General features: G+C 40.8%; 1 protein-coding gene across 1 annotated transcript in view; it reads left to right on the top strand.

Moving 5' to 3' along the window:
* The window catches only part of itfg2 (integrin alpha FG-GAP repeat containing 2), a 66724-nt gene that overhangs the window by 27687 nt on the left and 23796 nt on the right, over positions 1–15241 (top strand). Inside the window, exons 9-10 of the mRNA XM_048549464.2 lie at positions 9254–9345; positions 12055–12172. Coding sequence (XP_048405421.1) covers positions 9254–9345; positions 12055–12172 — 210 coding nt within the window. The remainder of the gene's footprint in view (positions 1–9253; positions 9346–12054; positions 12173–15241) is intronic.

The raw sequence follows: 15241 nt of genomic DNA on the forward strand, positions 1-15241 counted from the left end.
TCACCCAGCTAGGTGTTAGAATAGCTTATTGTAGGGTACTGATGATGATTATTGTTATAGGAATCATTCCAAATTTTTGTTTGTACAAGGTAGCCATCAATTACTAAATTTTATATTTAATTTTTTTCAAGAATTGAGATCATCAATGGTGGAAAAATGAGAATAAGTTTTATAGTCAAGTGTTTTCTAGTTGTTGTGGAATTTATTTTGGGCGAAGTTCGGGACCTAATTGCTTTTCCAATATATTCTGTTGATTCTGATAAGATAATTGATGCTGTCTACTCAGCCTCTATTCAGGGAAGTTTGCACTGCTAAAAATAACATTCCAGGGCTCTGTAATATTTATATATTTCATGCCCCCCAGAAGCACCTGCTGGTGGAGTACAACAAATGAATAAGGGAAATGAAACCTGAGATCTTACAAATAAAGTTTTAGCACTTAAACTTCAGACAACAAATGCGTGCAGTATTCAAAAGTATCCTTGAAACAGAGAAGAATTTCTAAAATCCAAATCAGTACTTGAAGAAATTCAAACAATAGCTTTAATTCTTGAGAGAAAATTGAATTGGGAATTCAGATGTAATTGGTATCCATTTAAGATTTGTATATCTTTTGTTTTGCAATAAAAACTGGAATTTTGGGGTTTTTTTTTGGATGAAAGAGTTAGGCCTATAGAAAGTAAATTTTAATGATTCAGTTTTACTTTATAATTTAACAAATTATAAGGTAAAATTGTTCTTGCTTATATATTTCAGTTCAAGTAACATTTTGAAACCCTGAAATCTCTCTTTTGTGTGTACAGTTTTAGCTAACTGCAGATATGTTTTTAACTTCTTTAAAAGGCTTTTTTTTCCCTCCACATATCAACCAAAGTCTGCTTGTATAGCTTTTGAATAATTAGAGGTGTTAGAACAGCGGGGGCAAGCGCCTTTCTCTGATGACACAGCAGGCTGCAAGCTTATTTTGACATTGTCCTCCCATATCAATGAGCTGTTTCGTTGATCACTTCCTGGCTTTACACAGTTCTCTTCTTTCATATGAACACTAGTATTACGGCCTGTAATTCATTGCTCAATTTAAGCACCTCAATTAGTTCAATTACGTCTTTTGTAGTCAGGAGCCAATGGAACAATAATTACATAGATGATGATGTGCCACATCTTCTAAATAGAAGAAAAATTGCTGTTTGTAGATACTTCTAATCAACCTGTACACACATGATGTGTTATGGTGATGGGCAAAGCTGTAAGCAGAATATATCCCACTTTATGCTCAGCAATTGCTACTTTGTGTTAGACATAATTCAAGTGATCAGAGTGAAAATAAAAGGCACGGACACCATGTATGCACTATTGTTCTGACCTCAACATGCAGGTACCCGTGGAAACAAAGCTAAGTGATGAGTTGTGTTTTTGCGTTACATCTCCAGTGTTTGAGCTCCAATATCAAAGAACCAAAATGGAAGCTGCCACAGAAGTGCACGAGGGTAAAAGCACAATGATAACTTTGGCCTCTGTGCTCTGGTTGTTATACTGAATATGTATTTCAAATCTAATTGTGCCATAACCTAACTGCCACAACAAAATTGTTCCAGTAATATTACAATACTACCATTGACATGAAATATGGGAAAATTTCCCAGACACTTAAAGGTAAGACAAATATGATCTGCTAATTACTGCTTCATCTATCAATATACCCTTAATTATTAGCAAACTAATGGAAGGTGGCATTGCCAGGTAAACGTATTCCACATTAACATGCTCACTGAAGCTCACTGTATTCCATCAGGATCAGTCTGCTCCAGATTTCATTGCAGAATTTGTCCAAACGCACACAGTCCTCTGATTTTACTTAACTTTCAAACCAAGATTGATTGAAAGCACAGACCAAGTTTCTCAATACTAATTATTATTTATTATAAGTAAGTAGATTATAGCTACAAGTAAATTTATTTAAACTGTTGGCATGTAACACTAATAGCTAAAACTCGAATCCACCTATCAACAGCTCACTCATACATGCTCTCACTCATGCGTGGGTGCATGTGCACACACACCCACCCTGTCCTAAAACAAAAACAAATGAGAAAGTTAGACTTGAAGGTAAGAAAACTGGAAAGTCAACATTAGAACCAGGAAGCAAGGACCACAACTGAGTCTTCGTTTTTGGCCTGGCCAAACCCCATGTTGTTCATTTGCCTTTCTCTGAATGATTCAAAAGTTTTTAAGAAGTACAGAGTATCTGATTCACTTGGAAAATGTACCTGACTTGTAATTTAAAAACCACAGCAAGTGCTGCAGGAAAGGCAACTGGCCTCCTTCAGATTAAAGTGAGTTTTTGACTGCAGAGAACAGACAGCTTCTGGGCTGGGAAAAGTTATGCATACTTATTTTTCTGTCTTTTTTTGTGTCTCTGTAGTTTGTTCCCAAGCTGCTCAGTCACCTGGGTGGCATACACTGTTATTGATAAGTAAAAGGCATCTGTGATCAAAAATTGTCACTAGTCCAAAGACCAATCAATTATTATAAGTAAGTAGATTATAGCTACAAGTAAATTTATTTAAACTGTTGGCATGTAACACTAATAGCTAAAACTCTTGTTGCCAACAAGAACTGTATCACCACTCATCCTGGATTCCACACCATCTGCAATCTGAACTTTAGTTACTGCTTGTTCCTGGAAGCTGCCATAATATCTATACACAGGAAAACTCTTAAGGGGCCATATACCTTATAAGGGTAAATTGTAAAAGGAGAATTTTGCATTTATTGCAGTAGGCTGAAATCAGGAAAAGAGAGACAAATTTCTGAAGCATTTAATCTAACACTCACTGGGACAAAAGGGGAAAAATAATCTGACAAATTTCAAATATTCACATTGATTTATATGACATGAATAAAATGTATAGATTGCTTGACAACTTGATTCTGATTGCTACATTCTCCATGCCATTCAATGACTTAACAGCTCTCCAAGTTCCTGAGAATTCAGAAAAGACACAAAGCTCGAACCCATTCCTTTTGGTTGCAGAGATCGGATTCTTGCATATGAATATATGCTCACTTCTACCAAATCTAAATGACCAATGTTACAAGCAATGTTCTTTGTAAGATACACTTGCAACTCTTCTGTAGGTCTGCACATGGCAGCTGTCATGCTGACGCCATTCACAGCATTGACTTATGATTCTAAAAGTCACTGCGCAGACAGAAGAAAAATTAGCAGGGGCACTGCCTGATTGTCTTAAGTAGATTATTGTCGGGAGTTGAATGAACAAACTTCTGAAAGTGATATTGGGGTTGAAAATCTGCAGCAGCTATAACGTGTATAAATCACATTTCCTTCCAGGAATAACATATTTTTGATGTCACATAACTCACCTGCAGTAATTTTAAATTGAAGAATATGTTGTTCAGAAATTGGTGGAATAATACATATTTGGCTTTGGTTACTATTAGATTATTGGGTGTGTCATAACTTCAGAGATGATTCGATGGCCGTAATTTATTAGAGAGTTGCTCTTTGAGTAGGCCACAGCTAGGACTATGATTCAAAAGCATGCAGCCAGTGGCAATTGACAACTGCTTATTATTAATTCCAATTTCAATCACTTGAACAGTAATACATTATTCATTCCTTCTTCTTTGCTCATTTTTAAATGTGTAAATTTGGGTCAAGTTTTTGTTTTCAAGAATTTGTCACATCAATCGGATTATTTATTCTGTTGTCCCAACGTGTTTTCAGGTGTAATGTAAGCAGTGTGCACTGCTGCAGATACTTGAACCAATTGATAGTTTCCAAATTACAAAACTGTTGATGACCATTTTTAATTTTAAAGCACATATTCTGTGTTTTGAAGGAGAAATGCAGGAGTGGCTGTAGCATGCTCACTTACAGTCATCTTAATTCTTTAAATGGACCAATTTTATATTTATTTCCTCAACAAAATTGTTAGTACTATATTCAATTGATGTGGAATTAAATGTGTCAAGGAGAATTTTAAAGGACGTGTCTTTTTATTGACACTCCATGTGAAAATTGGTGATTGATGCTTTAACAGACATGAGGTCATTCAGTTTATCCAAACATTAAATAATTTTCAAAAATTCAGTTCTATTTAAATAGAAACATGCTGGCCAGCTAGTACGTTCAAATGAAAATTATTTTTCTGTGAACTAAATAAATCAACAAACCTCAGTTGTACATTTCTGAAAGGAAATCGACCTCAAAACACTTGAAGATCTTTTCTGCCAGATCACTATTGCCATTGTGGTTTTGTTTAAGTTGCTGCATTGATCAAAGCAAATCAGTTTTGCCATTGATTTGGCCGTGTTTATGGCAAAGCTTTTCAGCAAATTTTCCAATGGCCCCAGTAAAGGCCTGACTCACTCTTGGCATAACTTTTTGCAAATGGTAATGGTGTGCGCAATAAGTACACTTTTTTACTTCAAGGCAAGTGTCCAGTCAATTCTGACCTAATGTTCTAGAACAACGTGGCTGTTTTAAATGATAATGCATGCATGGGCTGTAAGGTATTCCAAGAACCCTTAAGTTTACAAAATAGCAGATTCCACAAATTAATTAATCCACTGATGCTAATGATTATATAAATATTGTTAGAACCTGTGAGTTATGTTTTTCAAAAAGGAGTCTAGAATCATGTAATAAATAGAAAATACTTAGATAATCCAGACTCCACTTGTGGAAAGAGAGAGAGAGAGGCACTTACAGATAGAGGTTATCAAGGCCCTTGGAGGTGGGGCCAGACACACAATCTTGCATTGAGGAACCAGCACCAGCTACCTGCCCAACAGAGTTGGGTAGCTAATCGGTTCAATAAGTCCTTACTTGCAGCCAAATTGGTCTGTTGCTTGAATCTTTTGGATAGCAGACTGGTGTCCTATTGAAGACTGGGAGTATTTAAATACCTTGAGAGACTTCTGTGAATGGTACCCTCCACACTGATGACTTGACAACTTGAGCAACATTTGTTACATTTATGTCAATTCACAGGGCACTTCCACCTGTTTGTACCTACGTTGGCATTGTCCACTCCATGCTGAGAGCATGATATAGAACATAGAACAGTACAGCACAGAACAGGCCCTTCAGCCCACAATGTTGTGCTGACCATTGATCCTCATGTATGCACCCTCAAATGTCTGTGACCATATACATGTCCAGCAGTCTCTTAAATGACCCCAATGACCTTGCTTCCACAACTGCTGCTGGCAACGCATTCCATGCTCTCACAACTCTCTGCGTAAAGAACCTGCCTCTGACATCCCCTCTATACTTTTCACCAACCAGCTTAAAACTATGACCCCTCGTGTTAGCCATTTCTGCCCTGGGAAATAGTCTTTGGCTATCAACTCTATCTATGCCTCTCATTATCTTGTATACCTCAATTAGGTCCCCTCTCCTCCTCCTTTTCTCCAATGAAAAGAGACCGAGCTCAGTCAACCTCTCTTCATAAGATAAGCCCTCCAGTCCAGACAGCATCCTGGTAAACCTCCTCTGAACCCTCTCCAAAGCATCCACATCTTTCCTGTAATAGGGCAACCAGAACTGGACGCAGTATTCCAAGTGCGGTCTAACCAAAGTTTTATAGAGCTGCAGCAAGATCTCACGACTCTTAAACTCAATCCCCCTGTTAATGAAAGCCAAAACACCATATGCTTTCTTAACAACCCTGTCCACTTGTGTGGCCATTTTAAGTGATCTATGTATCTGCACACCAAGATCCCTCTGTTCCTCCACGCTGCCAAGAATCCTATCCTTAATCCTGTACTCAGCTTTCAAATTCGACCTTCCAAAATGCATCACCTCGCATTTATCCAGGTTGAACTCCATCTGCCACCTCTCAGCCCATCTCTGCATCCTGTCAATGTCCCGCTGCAGCCTACAACAGCCCTCTACACTGTCAACGACACCTCCGACCTTTGTGTCGTCTGCAAACTTGCTGACCCATCCTTCAATTCCCTCATCCAAGTCATTAATAAAAATTACAAACAGTAGAGGCCCAAGGACAGAGCCCTGTGGAACCCCACTCACCACTGACTTCCAGGCAGAATATTTTCCTTCTACTACCACTCGCTGTCTTCTGTTGGCCAGCCAATTCTGTATCCAAGCAGCTAAGTTCCCCTGTATCCCATTCCTTCTGACCTTCTGAATGAGCCTACCATGGGGAACCTTATCAAATGCCTTACTGAAGTCCATATACACCACATCCACAGCTCGACCCTCATCAACTTTTCTAGTCACATCCTCAAAAAACTCGATAAGGTTTGTAAGGCATGACCTACCCCTCACAAAGCCATGTTGACTGTATTTGATCAAGCCATGCTCTTCCAGATGGTCATAAATCTTATCCCTCAGAATCCTTTCTAACACCTTGCAGACGACAAACGTGAGACTTACTGGTCTATAATTGCCGGGGATTTCCCTATTTCCTTTCTTGAAGAGAGGAATTACATTTGCCTCTCTCCAGTCCTCAGGTACGACTCCAGTGGAGAGCGAGGATGCAAAGATCTTCGCAAGTGGCGAAGCAATTGCATTTCTCGCTTCCCAAAGCAGCCGAGGACAAATCTGGTCCGGGCCTGGCGACTTGTCAATCTTAATGTTTGACAAAATTTTCAGCACATCAGCTTCCTCTATCTCTATCCATTCCAGCATGCACACCTGCTGTTCAAAGGTTTCATTCACTACAAAGTTTGTTTCTTTCGTAAAGACAGAAGCAAAAAACTCATTAAGGGCTTCCCCTACCTCCTCAGGCTCCACACACAAGTTCCCTATGCTATCCCTGATCGGCCCTACTCTTTCTTTGATCATTCTCTTATTCCTCACGTAAGTGTAAAATGCCTTTGTGTTTTCCCTGATTCCTTCTGCCAAGCCTTTCTCGTGCCCCCTCCTGGCTCTCCTCAGACCATTTTTGAGCTCCTTCCTTGCCTGCATGTAATCCTCTCTAGCTGAACTTGACCCTAGCTTCCTTCACCTTATGTAAGCTACCTTCTTCCTTTTCACAAGAAGCTCCACCACTCTCGTCATCCAAGGTTCCTTTATCTTACCCCTTCTTGCCTGTCTCAGAGGGACATATTTACTCATCACTCCCAACAACTGTTCCTTAAACCGTCTCCACATGTCTATAGTTCCCTTACCATGGAACAACTGCTCCCAGTCCATGCTTCCTAACTCATGTCTAATCGCATCATAGTTTCCTCTTCCCCAATTAAATATCCTCCCATTTTGCCTAATCCTCTCCTTCTCCATAGCTATGTAGAATGTGAGGCAGTTATGGTCACTATCACCAAAATGCTCTCCCACCATAAGATCTGATACCTGCCCCGGCTCGTTTCCGAGCACCAAGTCTAGAATGGCCTCTCCCCTCGTCGGCCTGTCAATGTACTGCGTTAGGAAACCCTCCTGAACACACCTTACAAAAACAGCTCCATTCAAATCTTCTGCTCGAAGGAGGTTCCAATCAATATTAGGAAAGTTAAAGTCACCCATTACAACAACCCTACTGCGTCCACACTTTTCCAAAATCTGCCGACCTATGCTTTCTTCAATCTTCCTGCTGCTATTGGGGGGCCTGTAGTAAACCCCTAACGAGGTGACTACTCCCTTGCTGTTCCTAATTTCCACCCATACTGACTCAGTAGGCAGATCTTCCTCGACAATGGAAGCTTCTGTAGCTGTGATACCCTCTCTGATTAGTAGTGCTACACCCCCTCCTCTTTTTTCCCCCCTCCCTATTCTTTTTAAATGTTCTAAACCCTGGAAGATCCAGCAACCATTCCTGCCCATGAGAAACCCATGTCTCTGTTATGGCCACAACATCATAGCACCAGGTACTGATCCATGCTCTAAGTTCATCACTTTTATTCCTGATACTCCTTGCATTAAAGCAAACACACTTTAACCGATCCCTTGGTTCCTTCCCAGGAAAATACTTCCCACTAGCTGGTCTACCTCTTGCTACTGCCTCACCTGCATCAACGCTCACCTCTGGTATACAGCTCAGGTTCCCACCCCCCTGCCATACTAGTTTAAACCCTCTCGAACTACTCGAGCAAACCTTCCACCCAGGACATTGGTCCCCTTCCAGTTCAGATGCAACCCGTCCCACCTTCCCCAGAAGGCATCCCAATTATCTACATATCTGAAGCCCTCCCTCCTACACCAGCTGCGTAGCCACGTGTTCAGCTGCGCCCGCTCCCTGTTCCTCACCTCGCTATCTCGTGGCACCGGTAGTAAACCAGAGAACACTACTCTGTTCGTCCTGCTCTGCAGCTTCCATCCTAACTCCCTGAAATCACTTTTTATATCCTCAATCTTATTTCTGGCTATATCATTTGTGCCAATATGTAACACGATTTCTGGCTATTTGCCCTCCCCTTTTAGAACCTTATTTCCGATCGGAGACGTCCCGGACCCTGGCACCAGGGAGGCAACATACCTTCCGGGAATCCCGATCTTGACCACAAAATCTCCTGTCGTTTCCCCTAACTATCGAGTCCCCTACCACGAGTACTTTTCTATTCTGCCCCCTTCCCTTCTTTGCCACAGTGTCAGGCTCAGTGCCAGAGAACTGACTACTATGGCTTTCCTCTGGTAGGTCATCCCCCCCAGCAGTATCCAAAACGGTATACTTATTGCTGAGGGGAATGCCCACAGGGGATCTCTGCACTGTCTGTCTGTCCCCTTTCCTCCCCCTAACTGTAACCCATCTATCCTCGTTCTGAGCCTTAGGAGTGACCAACTCCCGATAACTCCTCTCAATTACCCCCTCTGCCTCCCGAATGATCCGTAGTTCATCCAGCTCCAGCTCCATTTCCCTAACACGGTTTTCAAGGAGCTGTAGTTGGGTGCACTTCCCGCAGATGTAGCCAGCGGAGACGTGTGCCACATCTCCCAACTGCCACATTCTGCAGGAGGAGCAAGCAAATAAAGGGAATGGAGAGGGGAAAGGATGCATTGTACTGAAATAATGAAGTTACCATAACTCAGTTACCCCCTATCAAAAAATGTTGTAGGAAAGATAAATTGAAATCTATGTATGTCAAATTGACAGCAAATGAAGAAAATTAATTCTGTCTTAAGGGTTGTGAGAATATTTTCCTTTCTCCTGTTGGTTTCTTGATTAGTTTACTAAGCCTTTTTTTCCACCAAAGGCTGTATATGTAGTTAGTTGGAATCTTATAGAAATTTACTCAATCTTATTAATCGATTTATTATCTGTTTGCACAGGTACCCTGAAGTTGATGGATGGGTCAGACAAACTCCTGTGGTCTGTTCAAGTGGATCATCAGCTATTTGCTTTGGAAAAGTTGGATGTAACAGTGAGTGTTACTGTGGTAGTCACTGAAATCTCTGCATGACACTGTTTCTATGTTGCTTTCTTTTAACATCTGTCACAAACTACCAAGTCTTAAATCTATTCATGTAAATTGAGTTTGAATATTAGATGATATCAATTCCACAAACCTTAAAAGATTGAGGTCAAAAATACAGTGGTGCTAAATAGGGGTGTGAGCCTTCATGCAGTAGGCAGAGATAATGTTATGGACCTAGGTATGCACATGGCCTATTAGTATAGGCAAAAATGGCTGTCAAGTCTGCGCTGTGCAAAAAAGTGATGTTATCACTAATACAATATTGGTTAGGCCTGATAATTTTCAGAGGAAACAATATTAGGCATACTTTGACCTGTCAATTCAGGTCCTATGCCTGTTTTCGAATGCAATTAAGTATTCTGAGCATCACTAGTACGATCCACATTCAAATAAAACTCATAAGGGTATCAGTTTTAAAAAAGAGGATTACTTGTTTTGGGAATATTGCTTTAATTATAAATCATCTCTTCATTATTTTATGCAGGATTTTTTGAGTATTTTTCTCCTACGGTGATTCTTGTAACAGAGAGCCAGTGTGATAACAGGTTGCAAGCACATGAAGGAACAGCTTTATTTCCAGCTCAACTCCACAAATCAGGACTTGCTGAATACGTTTATTTACAAGCTGCCGTGTACTGGTGTAGCATTTTGAAATCCAATTTCACAGTTTAACGAAGCAACATTCAAAATTGACTTTGGGAAAACTTATGATGATGTATACCAATAGGTCTTTAAAACTCTGGTTGATGGAAGAGATAATGAACAAAGGAATCACTGAAAGCAAAGATGCAGTAAGTTTCAAGAATAATAGGGAGTTGGGAGTGGAGCCCAGCAATCTTATCATTTATCAAATAGAATTATAGACACAAATTAATGTTTGTTCATATTGCTGATTTGTTTCAACTATTGTAAAATAGAAGAAATTCAGTAGGGAGGAAAGTACAACTTTCTAAAAGGCGAGGTAAATTTGAGGAAAATCAGCAAAGACTTTTTTGAAATTTAAATGATGATACTTAAATACTTTAAAGCTTTAATTGTAGTATACAATTTTTCCAAAATTCACAGCCACCCATAGGTTTCACAGTCTGACTCCTGCAGTAAGTTGTTTTTCTTAACTTAGATTGTTGATTTGTATTTATAATTGCTACAGCTATTTTTCTATCACTATTACGATGGGAAATTTAAAAAATTAAATATTATCCATTAGTGAAATCCTGCATTTGGAGGAAGATAGGGTCATTTGGATCGTTGTAATGAGAAAACATTTGACTGGAACCTCAATGCACCCTTTTGAAGAATGCCAAGAAATGTATAGACAATACGGGCTGATTCAACTCTGATTCACATTTGTATTGCAAACAAAAACTAAGAAGGCTCTTCCAGGAGCGATAAAAGGTTCAGGTAATTCGCTTAGATCAGAGCAGAAACCAAAAGGAATTTTTTAAAAGAGGGGCTTCAATTTAATCATTCTGGCAATTAATCAGAGACTGATCTAATCATGGAGGACAGGGACCAGATTAAAACAGCTACATTTAAGACCTAACGCCTAGTAGTAGGATAATAACAAGTTGAAGTCGTTACTTCATCCATGTCCTCAAAAGATATGTGAAATACAATGGCTTAGAAATTCAATTACATGTGAAAATATGCACAAGATTGGTGCTGTGCAAGTTATACATGCCAATTGACACTCATGCAGGCAGTGCACAAATTTCAAAATTAATGTGTTGGTTTAACTTTAACGTTGACGAGGATGAAAATTGGACTGGAATAATTAAGTAGGACCAGAGAAATAAATACAGATTGAAGCGCAAGCATTGGACTGGTGGCAGAGACACTTCATCAAATACCATGTAGTTTTTGTCTGGAATGTCTTCAGGATAAGTAGTGAAATTAAGAATCCTGAAATATTTGAGGGTCAGTTAAATGCTGGAGGTGGAAGATTAGTATGTTTTGAAGAAAAGATTGGGTTTATTTAAACTGAGAGGGTTTGAACAGAAAGCCACAGGCAATTTCACATAAAATCCAGCCTGATACAGATACTCTTGTCTGCCTTTAGAAAATTTACTTCAGTGGTGTGATTAGAAATCTGGTTGCTACCATATCAGGTGCAGCTTATATATGGCTTTGAGAATGAGATGAGAAAGTTAAAAGTGATAGACAGAGGGAGAATTGTAAAGTTTTACATTTTTGAAAAAAGTGTGCGTTAAACTTAACATTGTTAACAGGGAAAAATTCATGCAAACTCTACCAGGGTAAATCATTAAAAAGGAGTGCTGTGAATAGACTTGTTCTATTTAACAGAGTTGTCAATGAGGTAATATTTATGATTAAAGTCTTCTTGGGTTAATCTTACTAGACCAAATCTGAGCCTATGGTAAAGCTACACAGGCATCAATATTGCCAGCAATGTGAGGCGTAGTTTAGTGGCATGTGTCATTCAAACCACTAGTTAAATTAATAGTCGACTTTGTAATAAACAATTATCTAAAATGGATAGTGCTGTGGGGGCCACATTTTGCATGATTTCAGGCCAGATCTTCCCATTAAAAAGTAATATTTCTGTGAAATGTGACCAGATGTAGCACAGAAAATAGCCATTTGGTGATGTATGTGTCATGAGATGAGCATAATTGAGTTGTGCATTTTCTTCAGGGTGATGGACGAGAGGAAGTAGTGGCCTGTGCTTGGGATGGTCAAACCTATATCATTGACCAAAATAGATCTGTTGTCCGGTTTCAGTTTGATGAGAACGTCAGTGCGTTTTGTGCTGGTAAGTGTCAAACTAAGTAATTATTAAATTGTTCATAGACTTCTGTGAAAGTGAAATAGAATCAGTTTTAGAAACAAGCCATTATTAACTTTAATAAAGGTAAATACTGGAACCTGTCTGTAGGCTAGTCAGTATCAACCAAGAGGGCAGATAAGTTAACGTTTCAGCTATGGACTATTGTCTGAGAATCAACATCACAGACTGCCTTGAATTATCTGCACTATTGCTCACTGTGGGGTATGTTGGCTGAGAAAAATACTTTTAGGGTAGGGATCTTGAGGGCCAGTTTGGTCTGGCGTGGCAGAGGTAAACCACTTTTTAGTCAAATGAGAAGAGGTATATTCAAGACTGAGAGGAATTTTTAATCAGGAAGGGAATGAAGGATTATGAGAAAAAGACAGGAAAATGGTGTACAGGATTATCAGACCACCATGATCTAATTGAATGGTGAAGTAGACTCAATAGGCTGATGGCCTATGTCTGCTGCTGTGTCTTATGGGCTTTGGTCTTAAACAAGATGTTGTCTGTTGTATGTTGGCAACTAAATATAAGTTATACTGATATGGTAGACATCATTATAGATACCATGAGGAGGGCCTATAAGGTACATTGTTATGGTAGATCCTTACTCTTTCCACATCATGTCATTTTTCTCTCCAGTCATTTGCCATCATAATAGTGGGTTGTCTCAAACATACTCATCAGTATTAGCCCTTTTAGACACGTGCAGTCTTAAACAATATATCCCCCCCAGAAGCTTTCTTCTCATTATTAATATTTTACATTTGTGCATACAGTTACAATTGCCACTGCCCCATCGTTCCTCAAATCTTGGAAATCATAAATTCAGGTAGTCTGTATTTTACTGTTCTCCCAGAACCCATTCTCTGGCACCCTTGGAAGATTGGTAGATCTTAGAGTTGAAATCTGTTGACTTTGATTCCATTCCTTACAGTGTGAGGTCTTGGAGTTTTATGACAACATTCTTTATTGGGTTCATTGCAGTCAAGTAGTGGCGGAATGAGCTTCCTATGATTCTTCATACAACTCCACTTGCTGGATGTACAATATTGGATTGCCATACAGTGGTCAGCCAGAGATGATGGTCCACATCGGTACCAACCACATGAATAGGAAGATGGATGTGGTCCTGCATTCAGAAGGCATTTGATAGTATTGCACAGTAGACATGTGACAAAAGTTAAAGATCATGAAATAGACAGGACAATACAAACATGGATACAGAATTAACACAGTGTGGAGCTGGAGGAACATAGCAGGCCAGGCAGCATCAGAGGAGCAGGAAAGCTGATGTTTCAGGTTAGGACCCTTCTTCAGAAATGGGGGAGGGGAAGGGGGCTCTGAAATAAATGGGGAGGGGTGGTCAGGCTGGAGAAGGTAGGTGCGATGGCGATAAGTGAGTGCAGGTAGGTAGTGGCGGGAATTGGTCAGGTGAGGTGGGAGGAATGGATAGGTGGAAGAGAAGATGGACAGGTCATGGAGGCGGGATGAGAGGGAGGGTTGGTCTTGGGATGAGGCCAGGGGTGGGGACATTTTGAAGCTAGTAAAGTCTGCATCGAGACCATTGGATTGTAGGCTCCCAAGGCGGAATATGAGGTGCTGCTGTTCCAGTTTCTGGTGGCATTGTTGTGACACTGGAGGAAGCCTAGGATGGACATGTTGCCTAGGGAGTGGGAGGGGAAGTTGAAGTGGTTCGTGACTGGGAGGTGTGGTCGTTTGTCACAAACCGAGTGCAGGTGCTCTACAAAGTGGTCTCTAAGCTTCCACTTGGTCTCGCTGATGTAGAGGAGGCCACATTGGGGACAGCGGATACAGTAGACCACATTAGCGGATGTGCAGGTGATCATCAGTCCAATGTGGAAGGTTTTCTTGGGGCCTGGGATGAGAGTGACGGGGGCGGGGGGGGGGGGGGGGGGGGGTGTGGGGGGAGGTGTAGCGGCAGGTGTATCACCTCCTGCGGTTGCAGGGAAAGGTGCTGGGATGGTGGGACTAGTGAGGAGTGTGGAGCGGATGAGGGAGTCGCAGAAAGAGCGGTCTCTCCAGAAGGCAAATAAGGGTGGGGAGGGAAATATATCCTTCATAATGGGGTCAGATTGCATGTAGCGCACATGGCAAAGAATGATGCATCGAATCTGGAGGTTAATGGGGTGAAACATGTGGACAAGGAGGGGGTTCAGTCTTTGTTTTTTGTTGCGGGAAGTCTGTGAGGGCAGAAGTGCAGGGAACACAAGAGATGCGGTTGAGGGCACTTTCGACTTCTGAAGCAGTGTAGTTGTGGTCCTTGAAATAAGAGGACATCTGGGATGTTCGGGAGTGGAATGCCTCATTTTGGGAGCAGATGTGGCAGAGGCGAGGGATTGGGAGTAGGGGATCGCGTTCTTGCAGGAAGGTGATGAGATGAGGTGTAGTCTAGGTAGCTATAGGAGTTGGTGGGCTTGAAATAGATATCAGCTTCGAGGTGGTCGACAGAGAGGACGGAGAGAGAAGTATCAGAGGTGGCCCTGGTGAACTTGAGTCATTGATGTAGCGGAGGAAGAGGTGGGGGATAGTGTCAGTGTAGCTGTGCAAGAGGGACTGTTCTTGACCTCTTGAACGATGGCACCTTTCCTACTAAGATCGTCTAGCCACATTTGTTGCCCCAGGCACAGATATGTCAACCATTCATCACAGTAATGCTGAATGTAGTGTGTGGCCTGCTGCTTATTGTAGGACTATTCTTCCCTATGTACATCTTGATTAGTCTGGTATATTTGCATAAATGTAGATTCTGTCTTGATAAGAAAGAAAGCTGAGTCTACAGCGTTCTTGCCCATCAATAATTTCAGTTGATCTCCTTTTATTGGATTCAAGTTGCTCTTAAAGAGCCAAGTCAGCTGCTGCTGTCCATCTCTTCAACATTTGCCTTAAGGCTGGATTGAACCGGACCTATAGCTAGGCTTTTTTAGTTTCTGTTTGTCTCCACTTCTGGGTCAGAAATCCAGCCCTTAACCTCATGTGGTGAGTCACTGATATAAAACCTTTTGGATTATCTGAGTCTAACTATTTGTG

This window comes from Stegostoma tigrinum, chromosome 18, assembly GCF_030684315.1.
Source record: "Stegostoma tigrinum isolate sSteTig4 chromosome 18, sSteTig4.hap1, whole genome shotgun sequence".
Classification (NCBI taxonomy): domain Eukaryota; kingdom Metazoa; phylum Chordata; class Chondrichthyes; order Orectolobiformes; family Stegostomatidae; genus Stegostoma; species Stegostoma tigrinum.